Source organism: Osmerus mordax, chromosome 27 (assembly GCF_038355195.1).
Source record: "Osmerus mordax isolate fOsmMor3 chromosome 27, fOsmMor3.pri, whole genome shotgun sequence".
In the NCBI taxonomy this organism is placed as follows: Eukaryota; Metazoa; Chordata; class Actinopteri; order Osmeriformes; family Osmeridae; genus Osmerus; species Osmerus mordax.
The window spans coordinates 5,262,083-5,276,416 of record NC_090076.1 but is presented as its reverse complement, the minus strand read 5'-3'; the positions used below and the strand labels follow the sequence as shown (position 1 = coordinate 5,276,416).

Genomic DNA, 14,334 nt, shown 5'->3' with positions numbered 1-14,334 from the left:
GGTATAGTGATCTTTTGGTGACATCAGCATATTCACCTGAACGGAGGGTGGGATACAGCTGCATGTATCCCATGCGACACCTGTCCATCCCAGATCAGAATAATCGAAAGGAACATTTTGGGACATCGACCAACACACTACAGAGTACACCTTGATATATGTAACCAAAAAATGAAAGTTCTTGAAGACAATATTGCATGCTTTGGTTTGATTTGGCCGCAGAATCTGTTTGATGAGGATCATATATACAGTGCCTTCGGAAGATACTTAGGCCTCTTACCTTTTCCGGAGGTAACGCACCGCATGCACACCCTCACGGCCGTTAGTATCAACAGGATACAGTGTGCTGATGTCAGCACAGCACTACCTCTCCTCTCTTGGCAGCTTAAGAAGGTAAACAGCCATGTAATACTTACCTACCCCACAATCTAACCGTCTGCATAACAACAACACAGTGCAGTCAGGAAACCTCCAAACAATTTGACCTCCTCCATCAATCAAATCTATACATTGTTCATGTCAGGCTAGCTCAATTCTGTGCTCCGCTTACTGGCATAGAGGGCCAAAGAAACGGTTGGGTATCTTTCGGAAGCATGTTGTAATTGAAGTAATGGAGCGATGCTCTTGCAGCTGCTGAGACAAGATGATTGGATGCAGAAAGAACATTTATACTGAGGATGGCTTTTCTCTGCCTGCCAAGCATGTGAAGAATGTTAAGGCCTGGATTTTGGAGAGGAATCCCACAGGCATGAAATCAATACTCTGCCCAGAAAGTAAAACACTTGTATGCTTTTTGTGTGTGTGTGTGTGTGTGTGTGTGTGTGTGTGTGTGTGTGTGTGTGTGTGTCCACTTACAGGGAGCCTTTATCTAGGCCCGGTGTACCTCTGCACTGGCCGTATCTGGCGGGGAAAGACGGAGCGTCCGATTGTATCAGTACGTCCTTGTCGGGGAACCACGGCGATTCCTCTGGAACGGACTCCGTTTGCGCCCCCAGGCGATGGCCTGGTCAATCTCCGACGCGGGTGCGTTTTGAAGACGAAAGTGAAACCGAAGCAGAGATCCGCTACCTGGAGAGACTGAGGCAGAGACAGAGAGCGGTAGAGAGGGCTCCGGCGCTGCTCATGTCAAAGCCCCATGTTTCCTCTTTCGTCAACAAGAAGAATGAGCCCACAGGAGCCGCAAATGGAATATCAACCGACAGAGGATGTTGCCCTGACGGTGGTGCTGTATGGCCTAGGAAGCCCCACGGTGCTCAGGGGATCTTAATGAGTGGTACGTCGAGCCATTACGCAACTCTAAAGCCACAAGATGTGTTCGGGAGACAGTGCAAATCATGTGGGACCCTTCTAACAGCAGAGGTCCCCAACCACAACCTCAAGCCGAACCCTTCCCCCCAGAACTCGTACCTCCATCGCAATCCTCCTGACCCCCCAGTTGGGCTTGCGAAGGGTGTGACTGACGGGGCGCCGTGCTGGGTGCACTCCGAACGCATAAAGGAGACGTATATCGGCACAGTGGTTCCGGCCACTAAGGGGGATAGTGACAGCGTGCGTAGAGGTTCAGGGGATGACACGACAGAGAGTGGAGGCAAAGCTCGTGGTTTCCATATCTCTAAGACGCGGGTGAAGAGGTGCAGCCAAAAGGGAGAGCGAGCGGGCACCCACAGACCTACAGTGCCTGTGGCGCCCGATGACAACCGCGCGTCGCCGCCTGCCTTGACCAATGGCACAGTGGCGCTACCACCCAACCCATATGCCATGGAGCAGGCTGTGGTAGTGCCTGTTCTAACCCCACGCCTGGTGTCCTCGGTCAAAGAAGCCAGAACCTTGGGTACACCCAAGAGCGACCCCTCTTCCCCACTCCGTATCAAATCCGTGTTAAATCCGGGTCTCAGGAGCCAGTGTAATGGCCAGTGTAATGGCCAGCAAGCGGCGAAGAAGGCCCTGGAGGTCCAGGAGAGAGGTGCCATAGCCCGTGGTCAGGAGGGACTCTGTGTTGAGGGAGGTCACGGAGATGTCACGGAGGTTTGTGTCTCTTCTGTGCCCCCTTCTTGCGGAGTAGCGATGGCCTCTTGCATCGACCCCACTGTCCCAAAACACTCTTCATCTCCCGCCCGAACCACAGGAGAGCACAGTCACACCGCTCCCCTCGCATCAGGTTAGACTAACTCCTCCCCCAACACCCTCCCTCACACACCCCCTCACGCTGACCAATTAGAAATTGGTAATTGACTGAGATCCCAAACAAAAACAAACAAAATGGGATCCATTGTTTTATTGATGTTGATGAAACACAAAACTGCATGTGCATTATATTTTTCCATCCCATAGCCGAGCATTTAGGTATGGAAGAGTACTGTCTAAAAGGAGTGAACAACATACCATCAAAGGACCACTGTGCGGGTGACGGAAGTGACAGAGGGCAGATGGGAGCAGAGATCCAGAGGGAGGACGGCCGCAGTCCTGTTGAGTGAGTCCTTCTCCCATTCGTCCAATTGCAATATCCATTGTTCAAGGATAACAGACATCACTCGAACTTGAACCTGTCCACAGCTGTGTAAACTCCTCTATTAACATTGATAGAGAAAGTGTTGTCAGTTGAGTTATCAATGATCAATCTGCAGATCAGGGGAACCAGACCCCTGACAAGAGATGACAATACAATCCAGGCTAGGCCTCAATAAAGTCTCTCTCAGCTCTGAAGGCTAGAGGACCAACTTTTATGGAAGGAATGTTAACACAGATAGGAACAACAGGCACACACAACTCACAGCTGGCAGCCCATGATTCATCTAAGGGCGAGAGATTCTAAACTGGGCCCTTCCCGTAACGTTTACAGCCGGGCACTTGAGGGCCCCTGACAACTTCCTCCTCTACCCTCGGACATCTGTTCAGTCTGCTCAATGGATACAATCAACTATTTTTAGATGAAGTGCGCATAATAATCTAGTAACTAGAAACTAACTAGTTCTACTGATTATTTATTGACATAATGGGAATCATGTTTCATTCACAACAGTACGATTTTGTTCTGAATAGAAGAACCAGTGAGATGAGCTCCCCTTTATATGAGTAACTCGTGCCTGTTTTCTTCCATCCTTCTTCTTTTCTATCTTTCTCTATCTCTTTCTTTACTTCTCTACTGTCAAATAAGGTCAGGAAAAGATGCAGATCTGAAACTGGGACATTCCAAACTGTCACTGAAGCGCTTTTTCTCTGCCATTGGCCTCAACGGTGTGGGGACTCTGAGTAAAGGGCGCTCCAGGAGTTTGGAGCAGTTGAGCTTCCAGCCCAGTAACAACCCAGCCTCCCCCAGCCTCTCCCCCAGCCCCTGCCCGAAACCCAGCCCCAAAACACGTCCTCCGGACACCAGACAGCTGAGGAAATCCCCCTCACTCCAGTCCCTTCGCTTGGTGAGGATGCTGTGGAATCAAATACTCCTATTTCTTGCATCTGAAACAAAAACCGGATTTTCTGAGACCATGTACACTGTGAACCATGAGACTTATTAAATCACAAGCCACCACATGCTCAAAATGTGATTATGTTATATGGCTTGTTCGAAGGAATGGTTTGATTGGATTCTGAGTTACATGAATTGATTAATTAATAATTTCCCCTCCAGCTTTTTAATCAAAGATGGATCTCACACAAATGTTTTCTGCTTTATCTTCTTAGTCTCTATGACTCATGTTTTAAAGTTTAATTTAACCAAATCCAAAATGTTAACAATTGAAACAAATGTATTTCACCACAAGGGGTCACCATTTCTCCAGATGAGGAAATCGTCATCTATCCAGAATGTACAGATGCCGAAAAAGAACCGAGATCGCTCCAGTGCTTACATTCCTGGAGATCTGTCTGGCAGCCCTATTCTCAGGTACTTCAGCCTAAACACACAAATACAACCACATGTTTACGAATAATAGTCATTTCAACTTGTTTAAATCAAAATCAAATTCTAATATAGCACCTCTTTTTCCCAAAAATACATTATCTTGTATGAATTATGAATGAAACAACAGCAATCAGAAGTCCATCCTAATATGGACTGGCATGTGGACGAGGCCTCCTGTATGGTGTTCAGAGCGACTACTATAAATGTTTGGGTGTGCATTTGTGTGTTGTGCAACCAAATAGTGTGTTGTGCAACCAAATAGTTTCCACTCCCTGGAGTCTCTGACAGTGTCTTCTCTGATGGCATGTGGTCCTGCCATAGAAAGAAAATGAATTCCAAAGAAGACCACATAGCAAACAGTACAGTGCACGGACACCCATACATTGTGAGTGTGTGTGTGTTTACTAGCATCTGATGTATTATAGAAGCCGGAGAAGACATTCCAGTCCTTCTCCATGGTGTTGAAGTGTGCTTACGTTACCTTCCTCAAAAGACAGAAACCTGATAGCCACATGGCACATTCTAAGTTATTAATGGATTGTGCTCCAAGTTCTGGGCTGTGTGGGTAGTAGAGACAAATGTATGAAGTACAGTGAACCTTTATGGTTGTCCTTTAGATGACATCTAATATGTAATTATACATTTAAAGAACCCGGGGAGGTTCATTTCACTTTGATTAGCAGATACAGTAGCTTAAGCAGAAAGCAAGCTCATCAACTAGCTTTGTGCCAGTGTGGCTCCTACCCACATCCCACCAGTGGAAGAGGTGAAAATGACCTGTGATCTCTGCACTAAATAGGACAATTTTGGTCAGAGTTTTATGACCAAAGTGCATTCTTAAACAGTGAAGAGTGATGGAAAGTGGGTTGTCACATGTATCAACACAAGATATTTATAACTGAGGATCAGGACAGATGTAGTAGCTATTCGGTACACGGTAGACCTCGAATTCTGAGAGATTGCTCATGTCTATCAAATTCACTCAGGTGCCTCTGGAGGTTGATCGAGGATCATTTTCCGTTCAGATTGGGTAAGCCTGTTTTGAACTAAAGCTCAACTTGATCTCCCCTGTCCAGCAGGAGCCTCCATAGGCCCCTCAGCGTTGAGGACGTCGGCTGCCCCAGTGCAGTGCGCTCCGTGGGGAGGGTGGCCCAGGCCTTCCCTGATGGGACCCTACTGCTGGAGCTCAACAGACCGTCCGACGGACCCTTTGGTTTCCTTATTTCCCGGGGAAAAGGACGGCCAGACTCAGGTCCAAATGCATATATTGCTTATATCCTACTGCTTTGATTTGAATGATTGTGGGCGAGTCTGTTCTATACATATGCCCAAAGTATAGGCCCGATTACATTTTTGTAAATTAAAAGTTTACAAAGGTTTTGAAATCAAAATGATTGGGACCCACATTAACATTGAATTGCTTTAGTGTGAAAAAACACAAAAATGCTAACTAAAACTTCTGGACAATATTGTGGGCACTCTACAGAAGTACGGTAGTTTTACATCATTCGATTTTAAGCAGGTCATTCGTATACAGAAGATTGCAGCAAGGGATTGGTCCAATGGTGAAAATAAGCATGTTTGGATGTATTTCATGTATGTTTTATAGCACTGTACAGTACCTGGTGTGTACCATTCTTTACACAACCTACTGACAAATGTGTACTGCTTAGATGTACCTCCTCTGTGTGGAGCCTGTGTGTCTATTTATCAAAGTATTTTTGCTATGGGAAAAGTCTGCACAGTATGCGTTCATTTCTCAAATTGATGTACGTCCATGCATTTTCCCATATCCTCATGTTCCACAGGTGTGTACGTGGAAGAAATGGTCGACAGCAACACTGAGAAGCTTTACACGGGGCTCCTAGGCATTGGAGATGAGATCCTGGAGGTGAACCAAGAGAAGGTGGCTGGTCTTAGTCTGGACCTGGTGACACAGCTCATGACCAAAGACAACATAGCATCCGTCCGTGTGCTGCGTCACCGGAAAGCCCCTCCCCACTAGCCCACAATGATGATAATGATAATAGAATAAGAAGAATGTGTTTATTGAGCAGACACTTTTATCCAAAGTGACTTGCAGGGGTGGATTGAATCCGTGAGCTCTTGATCTACAGTCAAATGTTCTACCACTGAGTTGTACCCAAGAACAATGTCCGCGCAAGTCAACCTTGAGCATAAAACTTTTTTTTTTTTTTATGTTTTACTTTCTTTTAACACACCATTGGCTCGAAATGACAACTGGGTGGTTTATCTCGAGTTTAGGTGCTCATCAAGAGAACAACTTTCACCAAGCAATAACAATATCTACTTTTTTTTTTTTTTATGTTTTTTCCCTCCACTGTCATAAGGACGATTGTGGTACGGACTATTTAATACATAAAAAGAATGCTGGAAGGGCATGTTTTTTGGATAAACTGTATGCAATCTAATAGTCTTCCCATTGTGCGAACTGCTTTAGTCAAAGAGCAGATATAGATCATGCATGAGCGTTGATTCAACAACATTGTAAAGAGATTATAAACCAATAACTCGCGCACTCCTATGTTAGAAATATATACTTGTCTTTAATAGGTGCCCTTTCAGGGAATTTCAATATCTTTATTGAGATATCTTGGTCAGGTAAATGTTCAAGACAAATCTGTGGCCCACAGCATTGAGGTACTGCTGTGGGTGATTTGTATGAGCCAAACAATTCACTGAAATTCAATGCAAAAAGCAGGTAACAAGGCCATTAAAGATCAAATCAACTCCAACGGATGAGGGAAAATTGCTTTGTCACAATCAGATCTATCATGTAAGTCTTTTGGAACATCCTAACATCACAGACAATCATCAAAAAATGTATGTACCAACGTAGGCCTACTAATACAAGAGAAGTGTTAGGAAAGATTTGAAACGTTTATTACACCTTTTCCCATCATAGACTTTACATTGAGTATGGTATAGCAGTGTATCCTATTGACTTAATAAGGGATCATCCACTTTCTGTTCTGCTTGGTAAATAAAATCAATATTTATTTTATTGTACATTAAGTGTTTCACTCTTGTTCCCTGTATTGCTAACAAAATTGAGTGCTGTTGAGAAATTGCCACTCATTATTTTTGTATTTCACATGTATATTTGTAATGCTGCCAATGTGAGTAAAATAACATGTTGTCTATTCTAATGCTGCTTTTTATGCTATTTCCGAATGCATTGTAAAACAACAAAAAACAAAGCCAAATGTTATGAACACTTGAACCCCAAATGGTTCATATAGACCTTTTTTGGAACGTAATCTGTCAAATAGAATTTGAAAAAAAGGGAAACTGTATATATTGATACAGTTCCATTTCAAAAGACTTCCTTATGTAGCTTGTTCCTCCACGAGCTGTAATTCAAAAGTAAGAATGTGTATGAGGTCACTGTTTACCTAAGAGTCGTGCTCTGAAAGTACAGAGTCTACCCTTAAGGCTGTCATTTTCCCATTATACATTTTTCAGTCAACATCTGTAATTTTTAATCCAGTCCAAATAAAGAAAACCATGATTACTCCCTTTGAAGCAGCCATCTCACTTTTAATTACCAAAAAGGTGATTTTTTTTTTTACGTGCACAGTGTACCGTCTCTACTGTGCGAGACTGGAGGACCACTTCACTGGTGGCAAGCCGGAAATTCAACATGGCGTTGACCGTTTTGCGAGCCTTGACACTCCAATGAGCGGGTGTCATAGTAACGAATAAGGTGTCATCTTTCAACATCTTTGATGCTCTAATTCTGCCGAGACAATTCTAAGACATACACAGGAAACAAATCACATATTTCAGATTTTAATGAAATGAGCTGAATCAGGTTTTTCAGTTTCAGCTCTAGGGCTTATTAGTTAGTACAGCTAATTAACGACAGACACTCAAGGGCCAAAAAGCAACAGGATGACTTGCCGGATACAACAGTAGCACACTCACACACCCCAAAGCATGAACAAAACACCAAACAATATTCACACACACATACATAATACGACTTGATTGTGAAATGTAAATTGTATATGTTTGTAAGATTACAATAATAGATCCCTATCTGTAGAGACACACCGCTTAACATACGGATTGATATTTTAGCTAATACATAGTTCCTATGTGCATCAATGTGTTATTTTAAACCTCCGCCACCTCAAGTTCACCAACAGGCCATTTTTTATATATATTTGAATGCCCTTCTAATCAGTTAACCCCTGCAAGCCATGTATCCCTAAAAGAGACATATCTTTTTAAATGGTTGCTCCCAACCTTGCACAGCGTATCACTGGAAGCCAACAGGCTAAGCACTAGCCTTAGCATTAGCACAGATAATGTCCCTTTTGTAAGTGTGAGATGCACAATGAGTCAACATCAAACACGCCATGCATCTCCTGTAGTGTCTCATAAGATCCCTCCATAAATAGATCTCCTATTAATGTATTTCACTTTATTTCTCACTGGATTACAATCCACTTTGTAAATGTCCAGGTGAGAAGGTGTACCATTACTCTAATGACATCTTTGGTTGCTCATCCTAGTTTGACTGTATGAAATAGTATTTTCAACTTAATTTTTGCTTTGTGGAATATCCACGTTTCTAATACTTTACTCACAATCTCACAGGTGTTAGGTTTCTGTAGGTACCAGATTGATACTTGAAGCCCTATTTAGGGTTTGTTATTTTAGGCCCACATTTTTTTAAAATATGCTTCAGGTGGAAGAGGTGAACAAAATGTGTAAACTTGGAAATTCTAATAATTTCAACTACAATTTCAGCTCTATTACAGTAAAAAAAAGTAGTGAGGTGAGAGGAGATAAAAAAAGTAACTATTTTTAGACGGTTGGGGTTCAAGGTATTTTGCAATTCCTACCTACATGTTACGATGCTTTTTAAGAGGCCAAATTTTAAAAGTATATCATTCCAGCCCTTGTGTCACAGCTTAGCCTAAGGCACTGGCTATTTATTTTTCACAGTTACAACCAGTTAAGTCAGTGTGTTTAGATATGCAGTTTATAACTTATTAATGTGTATATTCATAATGAGTTTCCCTGGGAACTGACATTCAATACTGAAAAGGAAAACCAGACCAGACAGACTTGATAGTAGAGCGAGAGATGACAATTATAAAGAATACTTGCATTGTTGTTGTGGAATGTTACAGATGCGTCAACTGATACATTCTGACACATGAGCTTGTATTGCTAGTCTTTACTGCAGTAAACAAATGTTGTTAATATTAGTACAGTCAGAGTATACAGTTTGGAAATAATAATACTCGGTTAGTCATATTTTCAAACAAGTACAGTGAAACCATAGAGTTGGGTTCTCTTATGATTTATGTGCTTATAGGTACAATAACAAGTGAAGTTAGTGTTGAAAACAAATGCCATTTTTTTAATTACAAGTGTGTTGCCAATTTTGGAGTGGCTCTATGCAAGGTAAATGTTCTGTTAGTTTAAAGTTCAATTGCTTTAGATTGTTGCTGTGTTTTGCCCTATGGCAATGTAGCAGACACACCGCACCTGTTGCCTGTAAATAATATACAGTAATAATGATGTTTGCCTTGGTGGTGTTATGTAAAATTATAATGCAACAGTAGGTCAGTAAAATAACAATGAAAGAACATAGATAAATAAATAGAAATAGTCCACCAGTTTTAGTGCTAGCAGTCATACTGTATACATACCTAGAAATAAATTGTAATTTTCTTACTAGTAACTTCAAGGTCCACAGAAAAACACGAACATAATTGTTACAATTGACAGTAGTCGTTATATTCAACCAGGTATTCAGCAGTCAGTGCACAAGACAACATTAAATAACAATGAAGAGGGCAGCCCCTAAACACTTTTCATTGAAAATGAAATGTCAGACAATGTCCTGTAAGTATTATTAGGTCATTATGAGTTGTACTAGTTTTTCCACACAGTAATAATAAAACATTACGAGGTTTGCAACCACCCTTTTCCAGCCTGGCGACATACTGTAAACCTTATTCAAAATAGTTTCCAGGAATTTAAGAGCCAATTCATTTTCAGTTGTCTGTATGCATAACAGCACATGCATCTATTGATTCAGTATTGTAGGAAGATGGCCAAGACAGTGAAAATAGTGCATTTAACTCTACACTTGCAGTGCCTTTTTTTGAGTTGAGAAAAAAACATTCTTGTCTGAATAATTAAAAAAAATGAAATAAACAGAACCTGTTCTCACCATCTTAATACAATACCTCATGTTTACGAAGTAAAAACCTTCTGAAATGAAAAAAACACAAATACAGAAGTATCTAATTTTCATATGAATGCACATTACAGAGTACAAATTACTCATGTTTGTTACTGGTCATTTAGTCAACCAAGTATCCCATACAAAGTCTGTTTGTTACTTGTCATTTAGTCAACCAAGTATCCCATACAAAGTCTGTTTGTTACTGGTCATTTAGTCAACCAAGTATCGCATACAAAGTCTGTTTGTTACTTGTCATTTAGTCAACCAAGTATCCCATACAAAGTCTGTTTGTTACTGGTCATTTACTCAACCAAGTATCCCATACAAAGTCTGTTTGTTACTGGTCATTTACTCAACCAAGTATCCCATACAAAGTCTGTTTGTTACTTGTCATTTAGTCAACCAAGTATCGCATACAAAGTCTGTCACAGACTAGGATTCCGGACTATGGCTGAATTCTCATAGACATTAAAATTCAAAGCTTCAAAGAGTGAAAAAGTATCAAGATATGGGGGATCCTGATTATTTCTGTATTTAAATTTGCAAACCTTTCTAAATTCACGTTTCAACTCGAGTTTTGAATTCAGGCTGTAGAATTGACAGAGGTGGATGTTTTGGTAGGGGGTGTGGACTCACAATCACTGTTTGTTTAAGATAAGCAAGTTTCTGTTTGTGGGAATGGAATTATGTTAGATGGTACATCACAGAATAAAGAAGAGCATGAGGATGACTAACAAAACGGCAAGCAGGATACCAATAGCACACCACTGTCGCCGATCTGGAGACAGGAAGGAAAGGAACAACACAAGTGTTATACCATAACCATTTACTGGTAACTGCATTAAAACATGCATTTATGTACAACAAAGAAATTATTATTCTAAGCACTTCTTGGGAAATTGTGGACGTTTTTTTTTATTTATTATTTAATGGCTTCTTTAGATATGACACAGATAATACAGACATAAGACCACACAGTGTCACTTAAGTGATGTCATGTTTTGGCCATATTGAAACAACTTTTGCGATATTGATATTTCACCCTGTGTTCTGAAGTGTAAACAAGAAGCCGCACGTGGTAGCTGGGTATGGCCACGGGCATACTTTTTCAGAGAAATTTCAGAAAAAGCATCAGTTCTCCCCCATATTGAACAGCCATCCACTGAAAAAGTCCAAAAAGGAAAGTAACTTACCACTCGTCATGTGGGAAACCTTTGCCAGCTTCTTCATAACACTGTCCAGTCTGGAATGAGTGCTGTCCATCTCGTTTCCAAAGTCATCAAGCATCCTTCAAGAGAGAATTTCTACAATTATCAACCAAACAAGACAATACGTGTTGCCATGTAACATATTTCTAGGAGAAAGAGTATGAAAGAACCGTTTTATTTCCAAAACTGGGTAATAAAAGCAACAAGCACAAAATGCTTTTTTTTGGTCCACTTCTGTATATCTCAAATGTTAGGAGGAATGAGTCTGAATGGAGATGGTTGTGATACATACACGGCCTGTTCATCAAGTTCCATGCCGATCCTCTCAGACATGTTCTTCAACACCCCAATGGTCCCAGAGACCAGCTCCAGGTGCTCATCCTGCTTCTCTGCAATGAGCTATCATACACACACACACACAAAAACACACACATTGACACCCGATGCATGGGAGAAGATTATTGAGAGGGCAACAGCCAACAATGTGTTTCCTAGAAAACAGCGTATGATACCTGTTGTTGAGTTTGTTGTTCATCTAAGAATTGGGAGTTTGCGGTTTGGAGTTCTCCGTCCAGACGTGTGTATTTGTCTGACTCTGGTTGCCAAACTGGACCCTGAGATCCACTGTTCCCTAAAAGAGCCTGCAGATATAAAGCGAGTTACGCTGAAGGTTATTGGAGATGGAATATATTCACGAAATCATGACATTTCAAAAAATGGTTCTCTATGTGAGGATACAATTAATCCATTTAGGTATGTGTTGTGTATGATGATTGCCAAATAAGACCATTTCTTGTCAAGGAACAAAAGAAGGAAGCATCAGATCTGACACCTCGGGCAAATGAGACTCCTAAGGGAGCCACTTCTACTGAATTCTATAGCTTCACTTTGCTTCCAGCACAGCTTAAAAAAGAAGAGTGTAAATTGATGACATCTCTGACACGCCCTTCCTCATATTTCTTAGCAAGAGGTGCATTCGGCAATTCTGTTCAATCACAAACTAACCTGGCGGTTTTTCCTGTCTGTCATGGCCAAAGCCGTTGGACTGGACATGTGTTCTTTCATTTCCTAAAAAGGCCAAAAATACAACAAACCTATATGAAACTAAAATGTCCACTGACATGCTCAGAGTACAGTTGTATTAAAACAATTTCATTCTGAATATCTGTTGTTCGGGATGCATCCATATATTTACAATCAGTCAATATATTGGGTATTTACTGATAGTCACCTGCTTTTATTGGACTGTAAGCACATAAGCGGCTTCTCACATGCACAAAAAGTATAAAATCACTTGACAATTCATGCTGCTTTGTTGACAAAGCTATACTTTATATAAGTTTGCCTGAAAGATTGTTGTTGATAACTTGATCCAACAGAGATTTGGGAATGTGTAACATTATAAGTTAATTCATCGCACAACACAAAAAGATAAAATGCAAAATTGGAAAAGAGCATGGGATTTTTACTTTTTTTGTTTCCAATAAACTGAAAATTGCAATACCAGACTTTTTAAATTTTAATTAAAAGGTGGACATTTTGGTGTTTGACTGAGAAGCTACTGTGTTTTAATTTTTCAAGCTCTTGGAACAGACCAAGCCATGATAATGGGAATTATTTCTAGTTGGGACTTCCCTCTTATTGGTCAATGAGCACCACTAGTGTCTGGAAATTCCAGATATTAATGACAGGTTAATCGTTAACACTGCGCAACCAACATTTGCAGTGTTAACAATTAACCTGCCATTTTTATTTCAATACTAAACTGAAAACACTTATCTTTACAGTTACACAAAGGTCTATTTGTTTGTTATGTTTTACTCACCTTAACAGTTTGTCTGGTGCTTGTGATGAAAGCTTTACGTTTAGTCATTTCCAGAGAATCCAAGTTGAATTTCTTAGGGTTGGATTCAACAATACTTATGTTAAAATTAAAGAAAAGCTTCCGTCTCACCCATAATTGTATGAGTAAAAGAATGTGTGTTGGTGTGTGTATGTTAAAGTCAGCAGTAGTGAGCTTCACCAAAGGCTTCTTGTATGCAACACTACTTGGATCAACACACAGAACATGGCTTCATAGGATTACTTTAGCATAACATATGTGCTACTGGGATCAAGACAGGTAGCTTGCTTTTCAGCCTTTCTTAAACTATCCAAGTCAAGAAGTGAAAAGGATATTGATTGTCTCATCAAGGTCTTCCAAGTCCCATTCAATTGACCTCAGGCTATTCCTCAGTTCATTGGTGGTCCAGTCCACCTCCTCTTTGGAAACACCACCAGGGTCCTGCAAAAGCTCGCTCCATCGCTGATGCAGGCCTTGTGCTGTGTTTACGGCTTTCTGTACCTCACTATAAACAATTAAAATACACGCCTTGGTTACAACTATTATTAGAGCATGCGCATTACTGTATTTGATATTGAGCTAGCCAGATGAGTAGGGTATACTAGTGAGTTTCCTAAAGCACAAGTCATAAGATAACTAGCTCTATCCCACACATCCTTTGAGTTAGCTGGGACGTATAGCCATGGGTAAGCTACTCGTCACTAGCTATCGAAATGTCGAGTCTAAACAGAATTAAGTAATCGAAGGTGTACTGTACACCATTTATCAAACCAGCCCAACAAAATGTTGAGTAACGGTGCTGCTTGTAAGAAGACTACCGGCTGTACTCAGCTATCTAGCTAGCGAAACCGCCCCTGGCATGTCAATTCTCCATTGTTTATAGTACAATAAGCTAGCTAGCTAGCTAGTTGTAGCCCTATTTACTGTAGCCTAGCGTGGCTAAGCTAAGTAGGTATAGACAAAATGCTATTGAAGCAAGATTGCTATACATCCCAGGTGAGGTATCGCTATGGTGACGTGATGTTACTCACCCTTTAACGACGAAAAACGGATCTTCCATTGACATCTTGAGAACCGAATTGTTTGCCAAAAAAAATGAAAAACTTAGTCTCCACACTCATCTACCTCATACATGCTTGCCTTCTTCTCTGTC

General features: G+C 41.0%; 1 protein-coding gene across 1 annotated transcript; it reads right to left on the bottom strand.

Annotated features, from left to right (window-relative positions):
* Positions 1-8,998: 8,998 nt before the first annotated feature.
* stx6 (syntaxin 6) lies at positions 8,999-14,334 on the bottom strand. Its single transcript, XM_067230548.1, has 8 exons — positions 14,213-14,334; positions 13,518-13,686; positions 13,164-13,259; positions 12,344-12,406; positions 11,851-11,979; positions 11,631-11,737; positions 11,324-11,418; positions 8,999-10,908 (listed from the first exon to the last, which is right to left on the bottom strand). The coding sequence occupies exons 1-8, from the start codon at positions 14,245-14,247 to the stop codon at positions 10,832-10,834; spliced, it is 771 nt and encodes a 256-aa protein (XP_067086649.1). The 5' UTR covers positions 14,248-14,334; the 3' UTR covers positions 8,999-10,831.